Here is a 19937-nt window from a genome sequence, read left to right as displayed (position 1 = left end):
CTGCACTTCGATTGGCACCCTCTTGCCATCTTCCCAAGTACTATAGCTGTCAATCCTGTCATTGTTCCTACTCCACTTATTCACCGATGCCCCTTATGGATGAGACCCCTTCCCTGATTGTGATGAAAACTGGATTTTTTTAAGAACTTACCATAAAATCCTTTTCTCTAAAGTCCATTGACAGTGCCAGATTGTATGCTTCTTCACTATTGGGTTCTGCGCCATCTACAGGAGTAGACTAGGCAGTGAAAAGTTTTCACTCGACACGCCTATAGGGGCTGTCCCTCATGACATAACCCCAGACACACTGTGCTCTCAAATCTTTCGTAGCAAGCAGTGAAAAAACGAAACAACCATCCCCAAAATAGAGGGGCGGGTTCTGCGTCTGTCAAGGGACTACAGAGAAGGATTTTACATTAAGTTCTTACAAAAATCCAGTTTTCTCTATCGTCCATTGACAGACGCAGATCGTATGCTTCTTCACTATTGGGACGTCCCAAAGCAGTATAGCCATGAGGGGTGGGAAGAACACAATCAAAACTGTTTCCAAGGCTAAAAACTTAGCCAACTGGGTTACAAAAGCTCAAACCGTACCAACAGGTGCTTACCCCCAAAACAAAAATTTAACCCTGTAAAGGAGAAAAAACAAGTCGCTTAAAACAGCAGCCTGCAAAACCTTGCGGCCAAAGGAGGCATCTGAGGAAGGCATCAAATTAACTTTGTAGAAATTTGTAAGAGTATGTACAGATGACCAAGCCACCGCTCTACACACTTGATCAACAGATGCCTGATGGCGAAAAGCCTAAGAGGCACTCAGCACTCTAGTTGAATGCACCTTCACAGGGAAAGGAGGAACCTGACCCTTCAATGAATAGGCCTGAACCACTGTCTGCCTGACCCAAATGGATATGATCGCAGCAGCCGAACACTTACGATATCCCACAGTAAAGACAAACAGAGAATCCAATGTCCTAAAAGGCTCTGTGGCTGACAGGTAATCCCTGATCGCCCAAACCACATCCAGAGAATGTAAGTAAATTACTTGGGATGCTTAGGCGTAGGACAGAGCAAAGGAAAAACAATATATCTTTGTTGAGGTGGAAAGCAGACACCACCTTAGAAAAAAACATTGATTAGGTCGGAGAACAACCTTATCTCTATGAACGACCAAATAAGGTGGACAGGAAAGCGCCGCCAACTCAGACACTCTGCGGGCAGAAGTGATAGCCACCAGTAAGTTGACCTTCTGAGACAACAAAGGCAGAAATATGTCCCTAATATTTTCAAAAGGAGGCTGTTGAACAGACAAAACCAAATTCAGATCCCATGGAGGCAAAGGGGGATCTTCTTGGAGGAGCCAGATGACGCACCCCTTGAATAAAGGTGCGGACCAAGCAATTAGTCGCAAACAGGCGTTAAACATAAATGGCTAAGGCCGACACTTGTCCTTTAATCGTGCCTAAAGTGAAACGTTGCTCAACTTCTTTCTGCAAGAAAGCCAAAACCCTTGACACCAAAAACCAACGAGGATGCAATTTTTGCGATTCGAACCAGGAAATATACATCATCTAAGTACGATGAGAAATCTTCCTGGAAGTCGCCTTTCTACCCCTCAACAGGGTAGGAATCACAGAATCAGAGAGACCTCTCTGTCTCAAAACCTGGCCTTCAAAAGCCATGCCATTAAAGCCAGCGACCGTAAAGCAGGATGGAAGATCAACCCTTGAGACAGCAGATCCTCTCTCAGAGGAAGCCGCCAAGGAGGCTCGACGACCATCTTACCAGATCTGTGTACCAAGACCGGCGAGGCCAGTCTGGAGCTACCAGAATCCCCGTCACCTTTTCCACCGCCAACCTGCGGAGGAACCTCGGCAACATGTATCGGAGGAAAGGCATAAATCAGCCGATATTGGCGCCAAGGTACCACCAATACGTCTGTGGCGTCGGCCAGCGGGTCTCGAGCCCTGGCCACAAACCTCTGTACCTTTTTGTTCAGACGAGACACAGATAGATCCACCTCCTGAGTTCCCCATTGGGCACACAGGAGGTGAAAAACCTCCAGATGCAGGGACCATTCTCCCTGATCCAGAACCTGACGACTCAGGAAATCCGCCTGCCAATTCTCCACAACGGGAATGTGAACCGTGGAAAGAGCCGGAAAATGGTCCTCGGCCCAAGTCAGAACCTCGGCCACTTCCCTGGCTGCCCGGACACCCTTGGTGCCCCCTTGATGATTGATATAAGCCACGGCCGTGGAATTGTCTGATTGTACCCAAACCGTAAGACCGTGCAGCCGAGTCGTCCAATGGAACAGGCAGAGCTTGAGCCTTTTCCATTGGACGACTCCAGGACATTTATTGGTATGAAGGATTCCTCCGTTGACCAGCTGCCCTGGGCACAGAGGTTGTCCAGCACACCACCCCAGCTCAACAGGCTGGCACCCGTGGTGACCACCGTCCACAGCAGTGGTAGAAAGGACCTGCCCTGGCTCAGAGCGGGTGACTGAAACCACCACGAGAGCTCCGACCTCAGGAGACAGCTTAGACATATCATGAACTATATGTCTAAGGACTGCGGATCCTTGCCTCACTTGACAAGAATCTCTTTTTGTAGAGGTCTTGTGTAAAATTGAGCAAACGGGACCGCCTCGAAGGTCAACACCTTCAGCCCCAGAGACCTCATACAAGTCTGCAGGGAGGAGAGATCAGTGTCCATCAGCAACCTGATTTTGCTCTGCAAAGTCTGAAGTTTTTTTCCCTGGTCAGAGAGGAGACCAAAATCATGCCCAGGTAATTCAAGCGCACTGACGGGGTCAGCGCAGACTTTTTGAAGTTGATGGTTCACCTGAACTCCTGAAGGGTCTGAACCGTGACAGACAGGTCGCCCAACAGGGTCTGACGAGAACTTGCCCTGATGACGCCAGTAGATGGGGATGTGCATCTTTTATATCGACGGAGGCCCGAAAGTCCCCTGGATGTAAAGATGCTACCACCGACCAAATGGCTTCCATCTGAAATTTCTGCACCCGCACAAAGCGGTGCAGTGGTCTGAAGTCCAGAATTGGATGCACCTTGCCCTTCTTTCTGGGCACTTTGAACAGGTTTGAAGAAAAATTGTATGTTCGTGCAAATAAAAAAAAGTATCACGGACAGTACTCAATTGTCTCTGTCGCAAGTGCACTAATACGGCTACAATTACCTCAAGCAATAAAAACCCCGAAAACTGTCCTGCTAATGGGACGGCACAATCACTCCCTGTGCAAGGAGAGCCTACACTGCCTCCCTGAGATCCTTCAATCGTTCTGGAGACAGACGGAGATTTGATGGAAACAATCTGCCTGCTGGATGAGACTGAAATTCGATCTTGTACCCTGAACACATCAGTTTGTGAACCCATTTGCCCTGATCAAACCTCCAGGGTTCCTGAAAGTAACGCAGATGTAACCCCCTCCCCCCCCAGAATCGGGGGAGGACGCCCCTTCATGCAGAAGAGGATTTGTCCGCCGAACCAGACTGGCTAGTCTTTGGGCTTACCCGACCAAGCCTTCCTGTCTCCTCCAGAGGCTCTGAACGGTATACCTTTTTTCTTGCGCCCTTGAGGCACGAAAAAACTGCCTGTGAGTCGTGAAAGAGGGTCCCCTCTTACTGTGAGGTGCCTTGCCTTTTGAGGATTGGGGTAGCAGAGGATTGGGGTAGCAGAGAACTCTTACCCCCATTAGCCCTTTGATTAACTCACCCAAGGAGTACCCAAACAGGCGTTCACCCAAAAATGGGAGATCAGTTAAGGCCTTCTTATACGCCTGATCTGCCGACCAGCTCCGCAGCCACACAGTACATGCATGGCAATCCCCACCGCTGACACTCTGGCACCAGAGGAGCCACGTCCAGAGCGGCAGCAAACAGGTACACAATCTCAAGAGTCGGGGGAACTGTCTCAGCGTTCAAGTTACCCCTAAGCACTTCAACCCATCCTGTAACCGTCTGAGAAACCAGGACGGATGCAAATACAGGTTTAAGTATCGAGCCCGCCTGCAAATGCAGGTGGCGGGAAAGGGATTCCACCCATCTGTCCACCGGGTCTGTAAACACTGGGGAGTCTTCCACAGGTACCACAGTAGATTTGTTCTGGAAACAGGGTGATCCACCTTAATTGAGACTGAGTCCGCAAAGGGATAACTGCGTTTAAAGCGCTTTTGCACCACTAGCACGTGCTTAATGCGCCACCATTGCTCATTCACAATATCGTGAAAGTCTTTGGGACAAGGGACGACCCGACCTCTGGGCTTTGCAGGGGACAAAAAACTACCCGCTGTCCTGACTGTGTGGGCTCAATATCCATTTGCAATGTTTCCCTTACTGAATGAATCCGTGCTTCCACCCCAGCGCATTCCCGCGCTGCAGCCAAGGAGGACATATCCTCCTTACCATCTGACTGCGAGGACAGGGATCCCTCAGGGGTGGGATTGTATGTGGCGACTATATCAGGCTCTGAATCAGAGGACTGAGAAGGCAGTGGCCCTTCCTGGTTAGCGACTTGTTCTATCACAAAGTCCACCTTTGACACCAGATATTTCAAAGCTGCCAACAGAGACATGAGAGACTGCGATCCGGACGGTCCGGCACGTGCACTAAAAAAAGTCTTAGGGGGAATTTTCACTTTGGAACTTCATTTATCAGTTTTAGAAAAAAAAGAGTGCACTGCTCCTTTGCCTGAGAAATGCCCAAAGGAACAAAACCCCTAACTTTACCACCTCTGAGAAGTAGCTTTTCTGCAGTGTAATCTTCAGTATGAAAACGTCTGACAAGAAGTGACATATCTTCACTAGAGGCCGCACACTGCCTATGTAGCCTCAGGCTACAATAAAATAGTGCCAATAGTAAATTATAGGAAGCTAAGGGAAAATGGCCACTGCCCTTACACAGAGAGAGCCTATGCTCAGACTTAAAATGGCGGCCGACAGCGCTGCCATGCGCTCAGGACCCAGGCCACCTCGGGAATCCCCCTAAAGGGACCCCCCCCCCCAGGACAAGGTAACATTAACCCCCCCCCCCCCCAGGCGTCAGACTTCGACAATAGCGCCCCCAGCGGGAGCAGGGAGGGCAGGGCCTGTCCGGATAGGCCTGGGGGATCTTTCACACACAGCCCTGTTCCTCAGGAATGGCCCCACATTACCCCCTCAGAGGTCTGCTTCAGGGACACGGGGGGCGTTGCATCACTCACCATACCAGGTGGACTCTGCTCCGAGCAGCTCACCTCCCACCCTTAGTGGGGGGTGCTGCCAGCCAAAAGAGGTACGCTGCAACTAAAGGTCCATACACACTATAAGATTTTCTGAAGACTTTTTCCTTTAGACTTACCAAAACCATATTATGAGGTCAAACCTAAACACTTTCAATTTGTATGCAATCTGGCAGGCCCTTGCACTACATAGAAAAGGTAAATCTGAAGAAAATCTAACCACAAAAGTTGGATAGTGTGTATCCAGCTTAAGGGCGTTCCAGGTCGATGCGTCCCAGCGATGCATCCGCTCGCAGGCTCACCCCATCCACCGGGGCTCCCTTGTGGCGAGGCCTGGATGGACCACAACCTGCTCACGCTCGTTGGATAGGCTGGGAGACCATAAGGATCTAGATTATCCAGTGTGAAACTGCAGCCGGCTGTCGCTTGTAGTTCACCAGGAGGATCCCCCTGACACTAGCTAGCAATAGTGAGTAAAGAGAAATAAAAATAAACATTCTGAAAAGAATATAAAGACTGAGACTGTAGTCCCAGCAGGAAACCTAGGTCCTACTCCTCCACTAGGCAGCAAGAAAACGGATTTAAGAGCACAGTGTGTCTGGGGTTATGTCCTAAGGGATAGCCCCTATAGGCGTGTCAAGTGAAAACTTTTCACTGCCTAGTCTACTCGTGTAGATGGCGAATAACCCAATAGCGAAGAAGCATATGATCTGCGTCTGTCAATGGACAATAGAGAAAAGCATTTTACATTTATCCTTATGCGAGTTGCTAAATGTCATTGTTTCAATACATTTTGTAACATGTATTACACTCAGGCTGGCCATATATTCTATAATCTTCTTGTACAATTTTACTTTAGGTTTACCAAAACCATACAATATGAGGTCAAACCTAAAAACTTTATGCAATCAGACAGGCTTCGCACTACATACAGTTGTGTTCAAAATGATTCAACCCCCACTGAAATTGATTGTTTTGGCCAGTTTGACATTGATTTTGATCATTCAGTCATCCTGCTTACAATTAAATCAAAGAGGCACGTGTAGGTCAGACAAATATAACATAACATTTATAATGAAATAACCACAAAATGTCTTTTCTGTGCTCACATTATCAGTTTTATTCAACCCCCAAGTGACATTCAATCTTAGTACTTAGTACAACATCCTTTTACAGTTATAACAGCTTTTAAACGTGAAGCATAGCTTGACACAAGTGTCTTGCAGCGATCTACGGGTATCTTCGCCCATTCGTCATGGACAAAAGCCTCCAGTTCAGTCACATTCTTAGGCTTGTGCACTGCAACTGCTTTCTTTAAGTCCCACCAGAGGTTCTTAATCAGATTTAAGTCTGGTGCCTGATGGCCACTCCAAAATGTTCCAGCCTTTAATCGGCAACCATGCTCTAGTGGACTTGGAGGTATGCTTGGGATCATTGTCCTGTTGAAAGGTCTAACGTCTCCCAAGCCTCAGGTTTGTGACGGACTGCATCACATGGTCATCCAATATCTCGTGGTACTGAAGAGAATTCATGGTACCTTGCACACGCTGAAGCTTCCCTGTACCTGCAGAAGCAAAACAGCCCCAAAGCATGATTGACCCCCCCGCCATGCTTCACAGTAGGCAAGGTGTTCTTTTCTTCATAGGCCTTGTTCTTCCTCCTCCAAACATAGCGTTGATCCATGGGCCCAAACAGTTCTAATTTTGTTTCATCAGTCCACAGAACACTATCCCAAAACTTCTGTGGTTTGTCCACATGACTTTTGGCATACTGCAGTCGACTCTTCTTATTCTTTGGAGACAGCAAGGGGGTGCGCCTGGGAGTTCTGGCATGGAGGCCTTCATTACGCAGTGTGCGCCGTATTGTCTGAGCAGAAACTTCAGTACCCACATCTGACAAATCTTTTCTCAGTTCCTCAGCAGTCACACGGGGACTTTTTTCCACTCTACGCTTCAGGTAGCGCACGGCAGTCGAAGTCAGCATCTTCTTTCTGCCACGACCAGGTAGCGTTTCAACAGTGCCCTTTGCCTTGAATTTGCGAATGATGCTTTCTATGGTGTCTCTTGGTATGTTTAACATCTTTGCAATCTTCTTATAGCCATTGCCCTTCCTGTGAAGAGTAATCACCTCTTCTCTTGTCTTCCTGGACCATTCTCTTGACTTCACCATGTTTGCAGCCACACCAGTAAATGTCTAGAAGGAGCTGAGTATCACAGTCATTTTAAAGCTGCATAATTGGTGCTCATTAGGCTTTATTGCTGCTCCCTGACATCCACAGGTGTTTTCAATACCTGATTGAAAACACTTCAATGAACCTCTGTTCTTCAGAGTGGTAGTCTTTAAGGGGTTGAATAATTGTGTCAATGAAGAATTCACAAAAGAAACATTTACTACTGTATTACAAAACCAATTGATGTAATTTTTGTTGCATATGGTTCTTTAACCACTTCCATACAGAGTCATGTAAAATGACATCGGCAAAGTGGTTGTAAGGATCCGGGCCGCCGTCATATGACGCCGCCCGGATCTCCCCTCTACTGCGCGCCCCCGGGGGCGCGCAGCGCGGCGATCGGGGGTGAGGCTCGTCCCTCGGACATAGCCCATCCCTGATCAAGGTAAACAGCCAATAGAAATTGGCTGTTTACCATGTGATCGGCTGTGTCAATCACAGCCGATCACATGAGCGGCTCCAGCAAGAGCCGCTCGTTCTCTCTGCAATGCACGCCCCCGGGGGCGCGCAGAGCAGCGATCGGGGACGAGGCTCGTCCCTCGGACAGAGACGATCCCCGATCTAGGTAAAGAGCCAATGAAATTGGCTCTTTACCACGTGACCGGCTATGTCCAATCACAGCCGGTCACAAATGTCAACAGAGATCACGGTAACTAGCTGTCACCGTGTTCTCCTCCTCACACACTGATCCTGTGTGAGGAAGAGAGTGTGGTAACAGCTAGTTACCAATTACAGTGCACCCCAAACACACTGATTGCCCCCCCCCAATAAAGAGAACCTGTCACTAGCCCATCAAAGTACCCGAGTACCTGTCACCAGCCCATCAGGTACTCAGATGACGGGTACTCGGGTACTCTGATCACGGGTACTCGGGTACTCTAATGACGGGTACTCGGGTACTCTAATGACGGGTACTCGGGTACTTTGAGTACCTGTCAACGGAGTACCCGTCATCAGAGTACCTGAGTACCTGTCACCTACCCATCGGAGTACCTTCCACCTGCTCAGAGTACCTGACGCCTGAAGTACCCGAGTACTTGCCGCCTGCTCATCAGTACCCATCACTACTCATCAGTACCCATCACGTATCAGTACTGATCATCAGTACCCATCAGTACAGTATCACCTATCCGTATCAGTACTACTCATCAGTACCTATCACCTGCCTGTCACCTGCCCATCAGAGTACCCGAGTACCTGTCACCTGCCTATCGGAGTACCCGAGTACCTGCCACCTGCTCATCAGTACCAGAGTACCTGTCACCTGCCCAACAAAGTACCCGAGTACCTGTCACCCTTCATACAGCCACCATGTCCAAGTCCAAAAAGGCTTATATACGTCCTCCGTTTAAACCTAAATACCGGGGTTATGGCAGCAGATAGCTGCCATAACCCTGGTATTTTTTTAAACGGTGGACGGTTGGCTTTCCGATAAGGGTGGTCCCAGCAGCGGATTCACCGTGGGATCACCCTTCCGGGATGGCGGAAGAGGCGCCCCCCCCCCCCCCCCCTCCCGCCGCGTTCAGGTCCTTTTCCCCGCTTACCGGACCCGCCGGCAGCGGGGAAAACGATCCGGTCCCAGATCCTCACAGACAGGATGTCGAGTGAGGGCAAGCTTGCCCTCACTTGACTCTATGGTCTTGGAGGACCGGAGCTATGGAAAATGTTGTTGCCTAGCAACCGGTTTAAAGGTCCTTTTTTTTTTTTTCTTTAATTTCATTTTATATAATCATTTTTTTTTTTTCTATCTTTTAGTGTACTTGTGAGATCTGAGGACTTTTTGACCCCAGATCTCACAAAAAAGAGGTCCTGGCATGCCTATTTCTATTACGAGGAATGTTAGCATTCCTTTTAATAGAAATAAAAATGATTTTTTTTTTTTTTTAAACGGTGTAAAAATAAAAAATAATAAATAAAATAGTAAAAAAAAAAAAAAAATTAAAGCGCCCTGTCCCCGTGAGCTCGCGCGCAGAAGCAAACGCATACAGAAACCCCGCCCACATATGTAAACGGTGTTCAAACCACACGTGAGGTATCGCCGCGATCGTTAGAGCAAGGGGAATAATTTGAGCCCTAGACCTCCTCTGTAACTCAAAGATGGCAACCTGTAGAAATTTTTAAATTGTCGCCTATGGGGATTTTTAAGTACCAAAGTTTGTCGCCATTCCGTGAGCGTGCGCAATTTTGAAACATGACATGCTGGGTATCTATTTACTCGGCGTAACATTATCTTTCACATTATGGAAAAAAATTGGGCTAACTTTACTGGTTTCTTATTTTTTAATTAAAAAAAGTGAATTTTTTCCCAAAAAATTGCGTTTGGAAGACCGCTGCGCAAATACGGTGTAATAAAAAATATTGCAATAATCTCCATTTTATTCTCTAGGGTCTCTGCTAAAAAAAAATATATGTTTGGGGGTTCTAAGCAGTTTTCTAGCAAAACAACTGATTTTAGCTTGTAAACACCAAATGTCAAAAATAGGCCTAGGCAAGTGGCTAGGATGCATGATGATGCTCCTTGGATGTTAGGCCCCTCTATATGGCTAGGCTGTGAAAAAGTCTCACACATGTGGTATTGCCATACTCAGGAGGAGTGGCAGAATGTATTTTGGGGTGTAATTTTTGCTATTTACATGCTATGTGTTAGAAATATCCTATAAATTGACAACTTTGTGTAAAAAAAAAAAAAAAAAAAAAAAAAGGTTTTCATTTGTTTCCCACATTTTCCAAAAACTTGTGGAAAAAAATGACACGTTCAAACGACCCATAATGCCTCATAGAATATACGTTGGAGTGTTTTCTTTCCAAAATGGGGTAATTTTGTGGACTTTTCCATTGTATTGGTGCTCTAGGGCCTTGAAAAGTGTGATAGGTAGTAAGAAAGTTTTATGTGTATTTATGCTCCTAGAACGCCTGAAGGTGCTTCTTGGACGTGGAGTCTTTTTGTGGCCAGGCTGTGTAAAAGTCTCACACATGTGGTATCACCATACTCGGAAGGAGTAGCAGAATGTATTTTTGGGTGTAATTTTTGCTGTGTACATGCTATGTGTTAGAAATAGCTTATAAATTGACAACTTTGTGGGGAAAAAAAGAAAAAAAAATGTTTTCTTCATTTTCCCAAGAATTGTGGGAAAAAATTACAACTTCAAAAAACCCACCATGCCTCTTACTAAATACCTTGGACTGTCTACTTTACAAAAAGGGGTCATTTGGGGGGTATTTGTACTGTCCTCACATTTCAGGGCCTCAAGAAAGGAGATAGGCAGTCAGTACATCTGGTGTGATCAATTTTCAGTAATTGGTACCATAGCTTCTAGACTCAATAACTTTCACACAGACTAAATAATATACACTAATTTGGGTTAATTTTACCAGAGACATGTAGCAGTATACATTTTGGCCCAAATGTATGAAGAAAAATTTATTTTTTGCAAAATTTTATAATTGAAACTAAAAAAAGTGTTTTTTCCAAAATTTTTGCTCTTTTTTGCATATATCACGAAAAAAAAAAAAACCCCAGTTGTGATCAAATACCACCAAAAGAAAGCTCTATTTGTGTGAAAAAAATGATAAAAATTTTGTTTGGTTACAGTGTAGCATGACTGAGCAATTGTCATTCAAAGTGTGAGAGTGCTGAAAGCTGAAAATTGGTCTGGGCAGGAAGGGTGTCCAACTGCTCTGTATGGAAGTGGTTAAGAAGTCCTTGCAGGATTTCATTCTGAATACAATTACAAATGTACACTAAATTCCCTAAAACCCTTTACAGCATTGGGAGTTGAATAATTTTGAATACAACTGTATTTGACAGTAAAACTAAAGGCAACTAAAGAAAATTGGATAATCTATGGTCAGCTTTAGTCCGCGCGCAGTTTGTTTTCTAATATGAACCTAAGTAATTTTGCAATGGTGGAAAGGAGTCTGCTTATTACATCAGACTTAACTTTCTAGTTATCGCCGCCAGCCTCCCACGATCGTCAGAGAGATGTAAACAAAGCAGGCAGGTCTTCTGTCACACAGGCAGAGAGAGATCAGGAGTTTCAGGTAAGCTGAAACCCCAATCTCTCTGTGCCTGTCACAGAGCCCTCCCCCCCCCCCCCCCCAGTCAGTAAGCATTTTTTAGGCATACATTAACCCCTTTGACCATCCCCAGTATTAATCCCTTCCCTGCCAGTGTCATTTATACAGTAACAGTGCATAATATTTAGCAATGATTACATTAATAGTCACTGGTCCCCAAAAAGTGTCAAAAATGTCAGTTAGGGGTCCGATCTGTCCGCCGCAATGTCGCAGTCCCGTTAAAAAAAAAAAAAAAGTCCAAAAATCTATACAGTAGTTTGTAAACGTTATTACTTTTGTGCAAAACAATTAAAATACGCGTTTTGGGAAATTTTTTACCAAAAATATGTAGCAGAATACAAATTGGCCTAAACTGAAAAATGTGATTTTTTAATTTTTTTGGGAATGTTTAATAGCAGAAAGTAAACAATTGTGTTTTTTCTTTCCAAAATTGTCGCACTTTTTTGTTTATAGCGCAAAATCTAAAAACCGCAGAGGTGATCAAACACCACCATAAGAAAGCTATATATGTGGGAAAAAAAGGGCATCAATTGTATTTGGGTACAACGTCGCACGACTGCAATTTTTCGTTAAATTAACGCAGTCCTGAATCTCAAAAAATGGCCTTGTCATTAAGGGGGTAAAATCTGAGCTGGAGTGGTTCAATACAGAACTGGAATTGTGTCTTTTATATCTGCATGCAGTTCAGCTGTGAAAAATCTACGTGTGTTCTAAAATATTTATACCAACTGTTAAGAAATTAAATAATAAATATTTAAAAAACAATTTGCTTAAGGTCCCTTTCACACTTGTGCGACTTGTCCTGTGACTGCAAAGTCGCAAGACAAGTCGTATCCAATGATTTCCAATGAGTACAGTTCATGTCTGTGCGATTTCAAAGTAGTCCCTGCATTACTTTGGTCCGACGGTTTTGAAGTCCATAGACCTCAAGATTACACAGGCATTGCTTTGAAGTCCATAGACCTCAAGATTACACAGGCATTGCATCAAAGTCTCGCGACTTTCAGGTTGCACAAGTGAGAAAGGGGCCCAAGCCTTCTCGTTTAACAAACTACACAATTTAATAATTAATCCATGAAACGCAAAACACACAAAATCCTCAAAAACAAGATCACTAAAGAATTACTCACCTAAATCACTTTTTCTTGCAATAACTGTATCACAATGAGGACAGTGAAATTTGGCTACATTCTCAGTATGTTTCTGCAATATATGCATTTTCATTGTTCCACTCTGTGTAAAGCGAGCATGACAAATGTAGCATTCATATGGCTTCTCGCCTGCACAAAATAAATAAATAAAAAATGCAGTAAAAATGTGTCATTACCACTGGTATCACAAATCTTAGACAAACTGTTGCAGCAGCTAGTGACTCCTGGGACATATTCTATTTAATCAGTTCAAACACAGGCAAATTGTGACATTTCTTACATACTATACATGTAAAAATCAACTTTTGCTAGAAAATTGCTAAGAACTTCTAAACATACTACTATATAATTTTTTTAAAGCAAAGTCACTGGAGAATAAAATAGCTGCTGCAATTTTTTATGCCATACAATATTTGTTCAACGGTTTATTAATCACTTAAGGACCAGTTAGTTCAAATCAGTATTTTTTGCTAGAACAACCCCCCCCCCAAACATATATCTTTTTTTGCATTGTTGCATTATTGCATTGGAGATCACTGCAATACTTAGTATCACACCATATTTCTGCAGCGGTCTTAAAAACGCAATTTGTTTTGAAAAAAATACACTTTGTTGAATTAAAAAACACTAAAGTTTCCCAATTTTTTTGTATAACATGAAAGATGTTATGCTAAGTACATTGATACCCCACATGTCATGCTTAAAAATTGCGCCCGCTCACGGAAAAAGGACAAACTAAGGTACTTAAAAATCTTCATAGGCGATGCTTTCAAATTGTTTACAGGTTTCTAGAGTTACACAGGAGGTCTTGTGCTAGAATTATTGCTCTCGCTCCAACAATCGCAGCCAAAATTCACACGTGTGATTTGAACACTGTTTACATATATGGGAGCAACTCGTGTATTCGCTTCTGCGCATGAGCCCGGAGGGATGGGGCTCTTTCATTTTTTATTGTTATTTTTCGTTATTTTACACTGTCCCTTTAAAAAAAATATTTTTTGATCACTTTTATTCCTAATACAAGGATTGCAAACATCCCTTGTAATAGAAATAAGCATGACAGGGCATCTTAAATGTGAGATCTGGGGTTAAAAATACCTCAGATATCCAATTTACACTTAAAAAAAAAATAGGATTTTTTGTACTTGCCATAAAAATCAATTTCTCTGAGTTCATTGACCGAAACAGCGCTCCATATTCAGAACCATAGGGTTATAATGCCCCCTACAGAAGGAGGACACTAGGCAGGAAAAAAAAAAAAAAAAAAAAAGACGGCTACGCCTTTGGGCATTCCTAGCTGGTATACATCCCCCTCTCTGCTATAGGCCTTCAGTTTAGTATGCTAAAGGCCTGTCAAAAGTATAAAAACGCCATAGAGGGGTGGGTGCAGGGTCCATCAATGAACTCAGAAAAATGGATTTTACGGTAAGTACAAAAATCCAATTTTCTCTTTCATTCACTGGCGGACATAGCGCTCCATATTCAGAACTATAGGGACGTCCCCAAGCAGCACCAAACAGGAGGGTTGGGGGCAACAAAAATCCCAAGGCTAAACACAAGGAGCCAACCAGGTAACAGGAGCGCAACAAAAAAACTGGAGCCCAACCTGAACAATACATGCCCAAAGAGGAACAGAGCCTCTGAACATCAGCCCGTAAAACCTTGCAAGCCAAAGAAAGCATCCGCAGATGCAAAATCACCCACTTTCTATAATTTAGTGAAAGTGTGAACCAATGACTAAGTGGCCACCTAGCAAACCTGGGCCACTGACGCCTGATGACGGAATGACTAAGAAGCACTAAATGCCCGAGTAGAGTGCACTGTTACAAGGAAAGGAGGAACCAGACCCTTGATAGAATAGTCCCTGTCTGATCCATCTGGAAATGGTCGCAGAAGACGCAGACAGCCCTTTTCTTGACGCGTCCATGATTACATGACGCACCCATGATTACAAACAGTGAGTCTGACCTCTGAAAAGACTCCATAGCCGCCAGATACACCCAAATCGCACAAACCACATCCAGGGTATGCAATTCAAATTACCTGGGATGAGTGGGCTTGGGACAAAGGGAAGGCAACGCAATGTCTTCATTCAAATGGAAGTCAGAGACCACCTTAGGCAGGAATGACGAGCATGGACGAAGAAGCACCTTATCTTTGTGGGCTACCAGATAAAGGGTACGACAAGATAAGGCAGCCAGTTCTGACACCGAGAGCAGAGGTAATGGCCACCAAAAAATCTACCGTCTGAGACCGCATAAGCAGGGGAATCTCCCGAATATTTTAAAAGGGAGGCTTTTGGAGAGCTGCGGGCACCAAGGTAAAATCTCACGGAGGTAGAGGACCCCGCACTGGCAGAGTCAGGTGCCAAACCCCTAATTTAAACTACGCACCAATGAATGCGTGGCTAGGGGGTCTCTGAAAGAAGACCAAGGCAGACACCTGGCACTTGATACTCAAGGCCAACTTTTGCTCACTACCTCGCTGAAGGAAGGTCAAAATCCAAGGCACCGAAAAGGAACAAAGTGAACCCCGATAGACTCCTATCACGAAATTAACGCTTTCCACGTACGATTGTAAATCTTTCTAAAAGGTAGCCTTCAGCAGTGTCGGGATCCCCGACCCAGGCAAACCTCTATCTTTCAGCACCCGGATTTCAACAGTCAAAGCCAGCAACTGTAAAGCAGGATAGAAGATCCAAACATTGTGATCCTCCAGAATTAGCACTGCATCTCTAGACTCCTCTCTCTCGATATGCCTGTAAAAATGAGACCTCTCACGTAAGGATGCACCGCAAATTGAAAATTCTGGGCCGAAACCGAAAATGCAGGATGCCCTTGGCCAAAAACCGAAACCAAAAATGACTTTTTCCCCAAAATTTTTTTAAAATAGATAGAAGAGCGGCATACACCAAAAACAGGTAGCGACGTACACCTGTCGCTGCCACCCTGTCACAGTATATGATGGGTTGGCAAGAGGTTAATTTAATTACCAATGGTATTTGTATTATGCAGCATGAGGGGGTTAATGTATTGCCACTGCTGGTCACTCATCTATTAGTGGCAGTTAATTAACCCCTTTGTGCTGCATTAGTGCACCCAGTATCAGTGCAACCAGTGTTAATTAACCACTTGCCGACTGCCTAACGCCGATCTACGTCGGCAGTCAGCCCCTCACAGGCAAAGTGACGTAGGGCTACGTCACTAGCTTGTGAGGGTCTAGGGAGCGAGCGCGCACCCCCGGAGGCGTGGTCACGGACCCCCCCGCGCGTGTGACCAGCGGACCCGATGTCCGCCGGTCACTCGGCGATCGGCGGGGGAGAGGGAGAATGTCAGGCAGCTTGTGTAAACAAGCTGCCTGTCATTCTCCTCGCTGTAAAGACACTGATAAAACGGATCTAGTATGTAGATCCGTTGATCAGTGTCCTTACAGCTCAAGCCACAGCCAATCACAGTAGAAAGCACGCCCCTAGGGATACACACAGCCCCTCCCTTCCAAATAAAGTTAACCCCTTCACAACCAGTGTATTTTTACAGTAAAAGTGCATATGTATAGCACTGATTACTGTAGAAATGTCACTGGTAACCCCAAAAGTGTCACAAATGTCAGTCAAGGGTCCGATCTGTCCGCCCCAATGTCGCAGTACCGCAAAAAAAAAAAAAAATCGCAGATCGCCGCCATTACGCGTTAAAAAAAAAACAACAAAAATGACAAAAATCTTTCCCTTTGTTAGTAAACGCGATAACTTTTGAGCAAACCAATCAAAATACGCTTTTTGCGATTTTTTTTACCAAACATATGTAGCATAAAACAAATTGGCCGAAAATTTTAAGTAATTTTGATTTTTACTTTTTTTTGGGGGGGAATTTCATATAAAAAAATGTGAAAAATATTGTTATTTTTGCAAAATTGACGCTCTTTTTTTGTTTATAGTGCGTGATCAAAAAATCGCACAGGTGATCAAATACCACCAAAAGAAAGCTCTGTTTGTGGGAAAAAAAGGACGTCAAATTCGTTTAGGTACAGCGTCGTACGACCGCGCAATTGTCCGTTAAAGTCACGCAGTGCCGAATCGCAAAATACCCCCTGGTCAGGAAGGGGGTAAAATCTTCCGGGGCTTAAGTGGTTAACACTGATACTGGGTGCACTAATGCAGCACAAAGGGGTTAATTAACTGCCACTGGTCGGTCACTAATGCATCAATGACCAGCAGTGACAATACATTAACCCCTCATGCTTCATAATGCAAATACCATTGGTAAGCTGCCTCAGCTCTCCCCCCATCTCCCCCCCCCCACTGCCTCAGCGTCCCCCTCGGCCGTACACCCTCCCTCTCTCTGGCTCAGCGTCCCTCCTCGGGTGTCCTTCATTCAAAAGAAGCGCCTCTGGCCGGCGGCCCACCTCCCGGTGATGTCACTACTACGATCTGTGTATGATTGAAGTGACACACCGGGCGGGAGGGCGGGGCGAGTGGCAGCTAATAGATATAACTATGTGATTCTTCCCTTCACTTCCCAGTCAGCGGGACTGTGTGTGAATGAGAACTGACCGGACACCGGGCGGGGGGAGCGGCCGCTAATAACTATAACTGTGTGAGCCTTCACTTCCCTGTCAGCGGAGATACATGCCTGACAGGGAAGTGACGGCTCACATAGTTAAAGCTATTAGCGGCCGCTCCCCCCGCCCGGTGTCAGGTCAGTTCTCATTCACACACAGTCCCGCTGACAGGGAAGTGAAGGGAAGAATCACATAGTTATATCTATTAGCGGTCGCTCGCCCCGCCCTCCCGCCTGGTATGTCCCTTTATTCATACACAGATCGTAGTAGTAGGGACGTCATTGAGAGGCGGGCGGCCGGCCAGAGGCGGGACTTTTAAAACCTGCCCTGCGCCCTCCTCCTTCCTCACGGCAGCCATATTCATTTCGGCAATGTTAACACATTATCGGCCGAAATGGGATAGGCTAATTTTCCCTACTGCATCCCTACTCTCATGGCACGCTGCTCCCCGCTGGCCCCTCCTTTCTTCTCCGCCGTCCCAGATGTCATGTACAAGCATCTGGGGTAGACTAGAGGGGCCAGCGAGGAACAGCGCACCATGAGAGGTCTTATTACAGCCCCTTCCACGCTACATTGACCCCCGGGACCAATAAAGCAAGGACCCTTCGTTCCAGCAGGCAGCGGGTCCCCTTCTTTAGCCGGGCCCTTGGACCACGACCCAAGTGTCCAATCAGTCAGTTCGCCCCTGCCTACGTATACACTTAAAACACATGGGATTTGTTTTTTTTTTTCTTGTCTCTTCTAACCCATGTTGCTTTAAAGCATGGGCCTCTACAGGCTAGACAAGGGCACCCTAACTGCCATTAGGTAACAGGGTGAAATCTTTGGACCCATTGTCAGCCCCTACACTGGTGCAGTGGGTCCTGTGTTCCTCCTGGTGAACGACAATGCCCAGCCTCATGTGGTGAGAGAATGCAGGCAGTTCCTGGAGGATGAAGGAATACCATTGAATGGCCCCCAAACATGCCTGACCCAAATCCAATAAAACACCTCTGGGACATTGTTTCAGTCCATCCGACGCTGCCAGGTTGCACCTTAGTCTGTTCAGGAGCTTAGTGATGCCCTGGTCCCGATCTGGGAGGAAATAACGTAGGACACTATCAGTCCTCTCATTAGGAATGTCCTCTCATTAGGAACATGCCCAATGTTGTCAGGCATGCATACAAGCACATAGGGGGCCAAACAAACTACTGAGTATCATTTTGAGTTGCCGTAGATTTCAGCAAAATTGACTAGCCTGCTGCATCATTTTTTCTCTTATGTTCGAGATGTCTTTGAATTCAGCCCTCTGTAGGTTGATCATTTTAATTTCCATGTGTCATCCTTTTATTCTTAACACATTACCCAGTCCATATCAGTATAGATATCCAGCATGATATGTTTCCCCATTGAGATCTGATGTGTTTTCAAAGTGTTCCTTTATTTTTTTTGCAGTATATAGCTCGCTCTCTAAATGTATGTATGTATGTATGTATGTATGTATGTATGCATCTATGATATATACATACACCTGTATGTGTTTTTGTTCTATCCTCTTCTTTTTCTTCCCTGTTTCTCACCACTACTACTTCACATTGTAAAATGACTTTGTAATTGCCTGTGTAGAAAAGCAAGTAAACACACAGGGCAGCTCCTTCCAATGCCTAGGGGGAAGGAGGGGGGCATTACAGAGGTGTAGGAAAGGAGCGAAACAGTGTTATGTACTTTGTGAACAAGCCTTGCTATTCTGGTGCTGGAGGGGTGGAGGGCGTCACAGAGGAGTGCAAAGCACACAGGGAGAGAGCACGAGATAACAGGACAAGGCATCCTGTGATTCAGGAAGACACACAGAGGAGAATTGTATCTGTACCTAGTGTAAGAGGTACAGATAACCGAAATCGAAATGCAGATTTTGAAGTACTGGTGATCAATAGGAAAAGCTTTGCAGGGACTAAAGAAAATGAAAGGTACTGCACATTTGTTAATATGGACCCATGTAACTGGAACATAGTACGTTTTTTTAAAGGTGAACTAACCCTTTGAAAATCTAGATAAGGAACTAGCACATAATTAAAACAAAAATAAAAAGTTTGTATTTTTGTATTACTGTAAAATCATATTCTCTTAAGTTCATTGACGGACACAGTTTCTGATCTTCATATTAGTAGGGTTATACTGCCCCCTACAGAAGTAGAACACTAGGCAGAAAAAAGTTCCTGCTACGCCTATGGGCAGTCCCAGGGGGTATACCCCTTCTCTCCCTGCTATAGGATGTCATTTTTGTATCAAAGCAGTGTCAGATGCAATACCCTCCCCTGTAAAAACTGGGAAATGGTCTGATGTTGTCCATTACATCCACTTCTATCCCTAAATCAAGCAAGAAAAATGGCCTAGATGGGACTTTAATTGAAGTGGATGCATGTGTCACTGATGCATAAAAGTAGATTTTAATGAGTAAAAAACATGTAAGCAAAAACATGCATTGACCAACAGATAGAGTACAAAATATGGCATGGCAAGATTCCAACAGCAATATTGATATAAAAAATCATATCATGGAGCGAGCAGGATACACACAAAATTGTCTTAAATATAATGTACAACATAGTAGAAAACTCGAGCTGTAGCCCACTCATCAGGAGTATATACAGGTGAACCTGTCAAAGGAATAAAAGACTTGTATGTAATGTCAAAAACCAATAGAT

The 19937-nt window shown here is 45.0% G+C and overlaps 1 protein-coding gene across 3 annotated transcripts in view; it reads right to left on the bottom strand.

Annotated features, from left to right (window-relative positions):
• CTCF (CCCTC-binding factor) overlaps positions 1–19937 on the bottom strand; it is a 299523-nt gene that overhangs the window by 149036 nt on the left and 130550 nt on the right. For all 3 annotated transcript variants that reach the window (XM_082270324.1, XM_082270323.1, XM_082270322.1), the window contains exon 6: positions 12676–12825. In XM_082270324.1, the coding sequence (XP_082126450.1) occupies positions 12676–12825 (150 nt within the window). The remainder of the gene's footprint in view (positions 1–12675; positions 12826–19937) is intronic.

The sequence above is a fragment of the Pelophylax lessonae genome (assembly GCF_965119305.1).
Source record: "Pelophylax lessonae genome assembly, chromosome: 10".
Classification (NCBI taxonomy): Eukaryota; Metazoa; Chordata; class Amphibia; order Anura; family Ranidae; genus Pelophylax; species Pelophylax lessonae.
The sequence above is the reverse complement of the archived record's forward strand: the minus strand, read 5'-3'. Positions and strand labels throughout refer to the sequence as shown.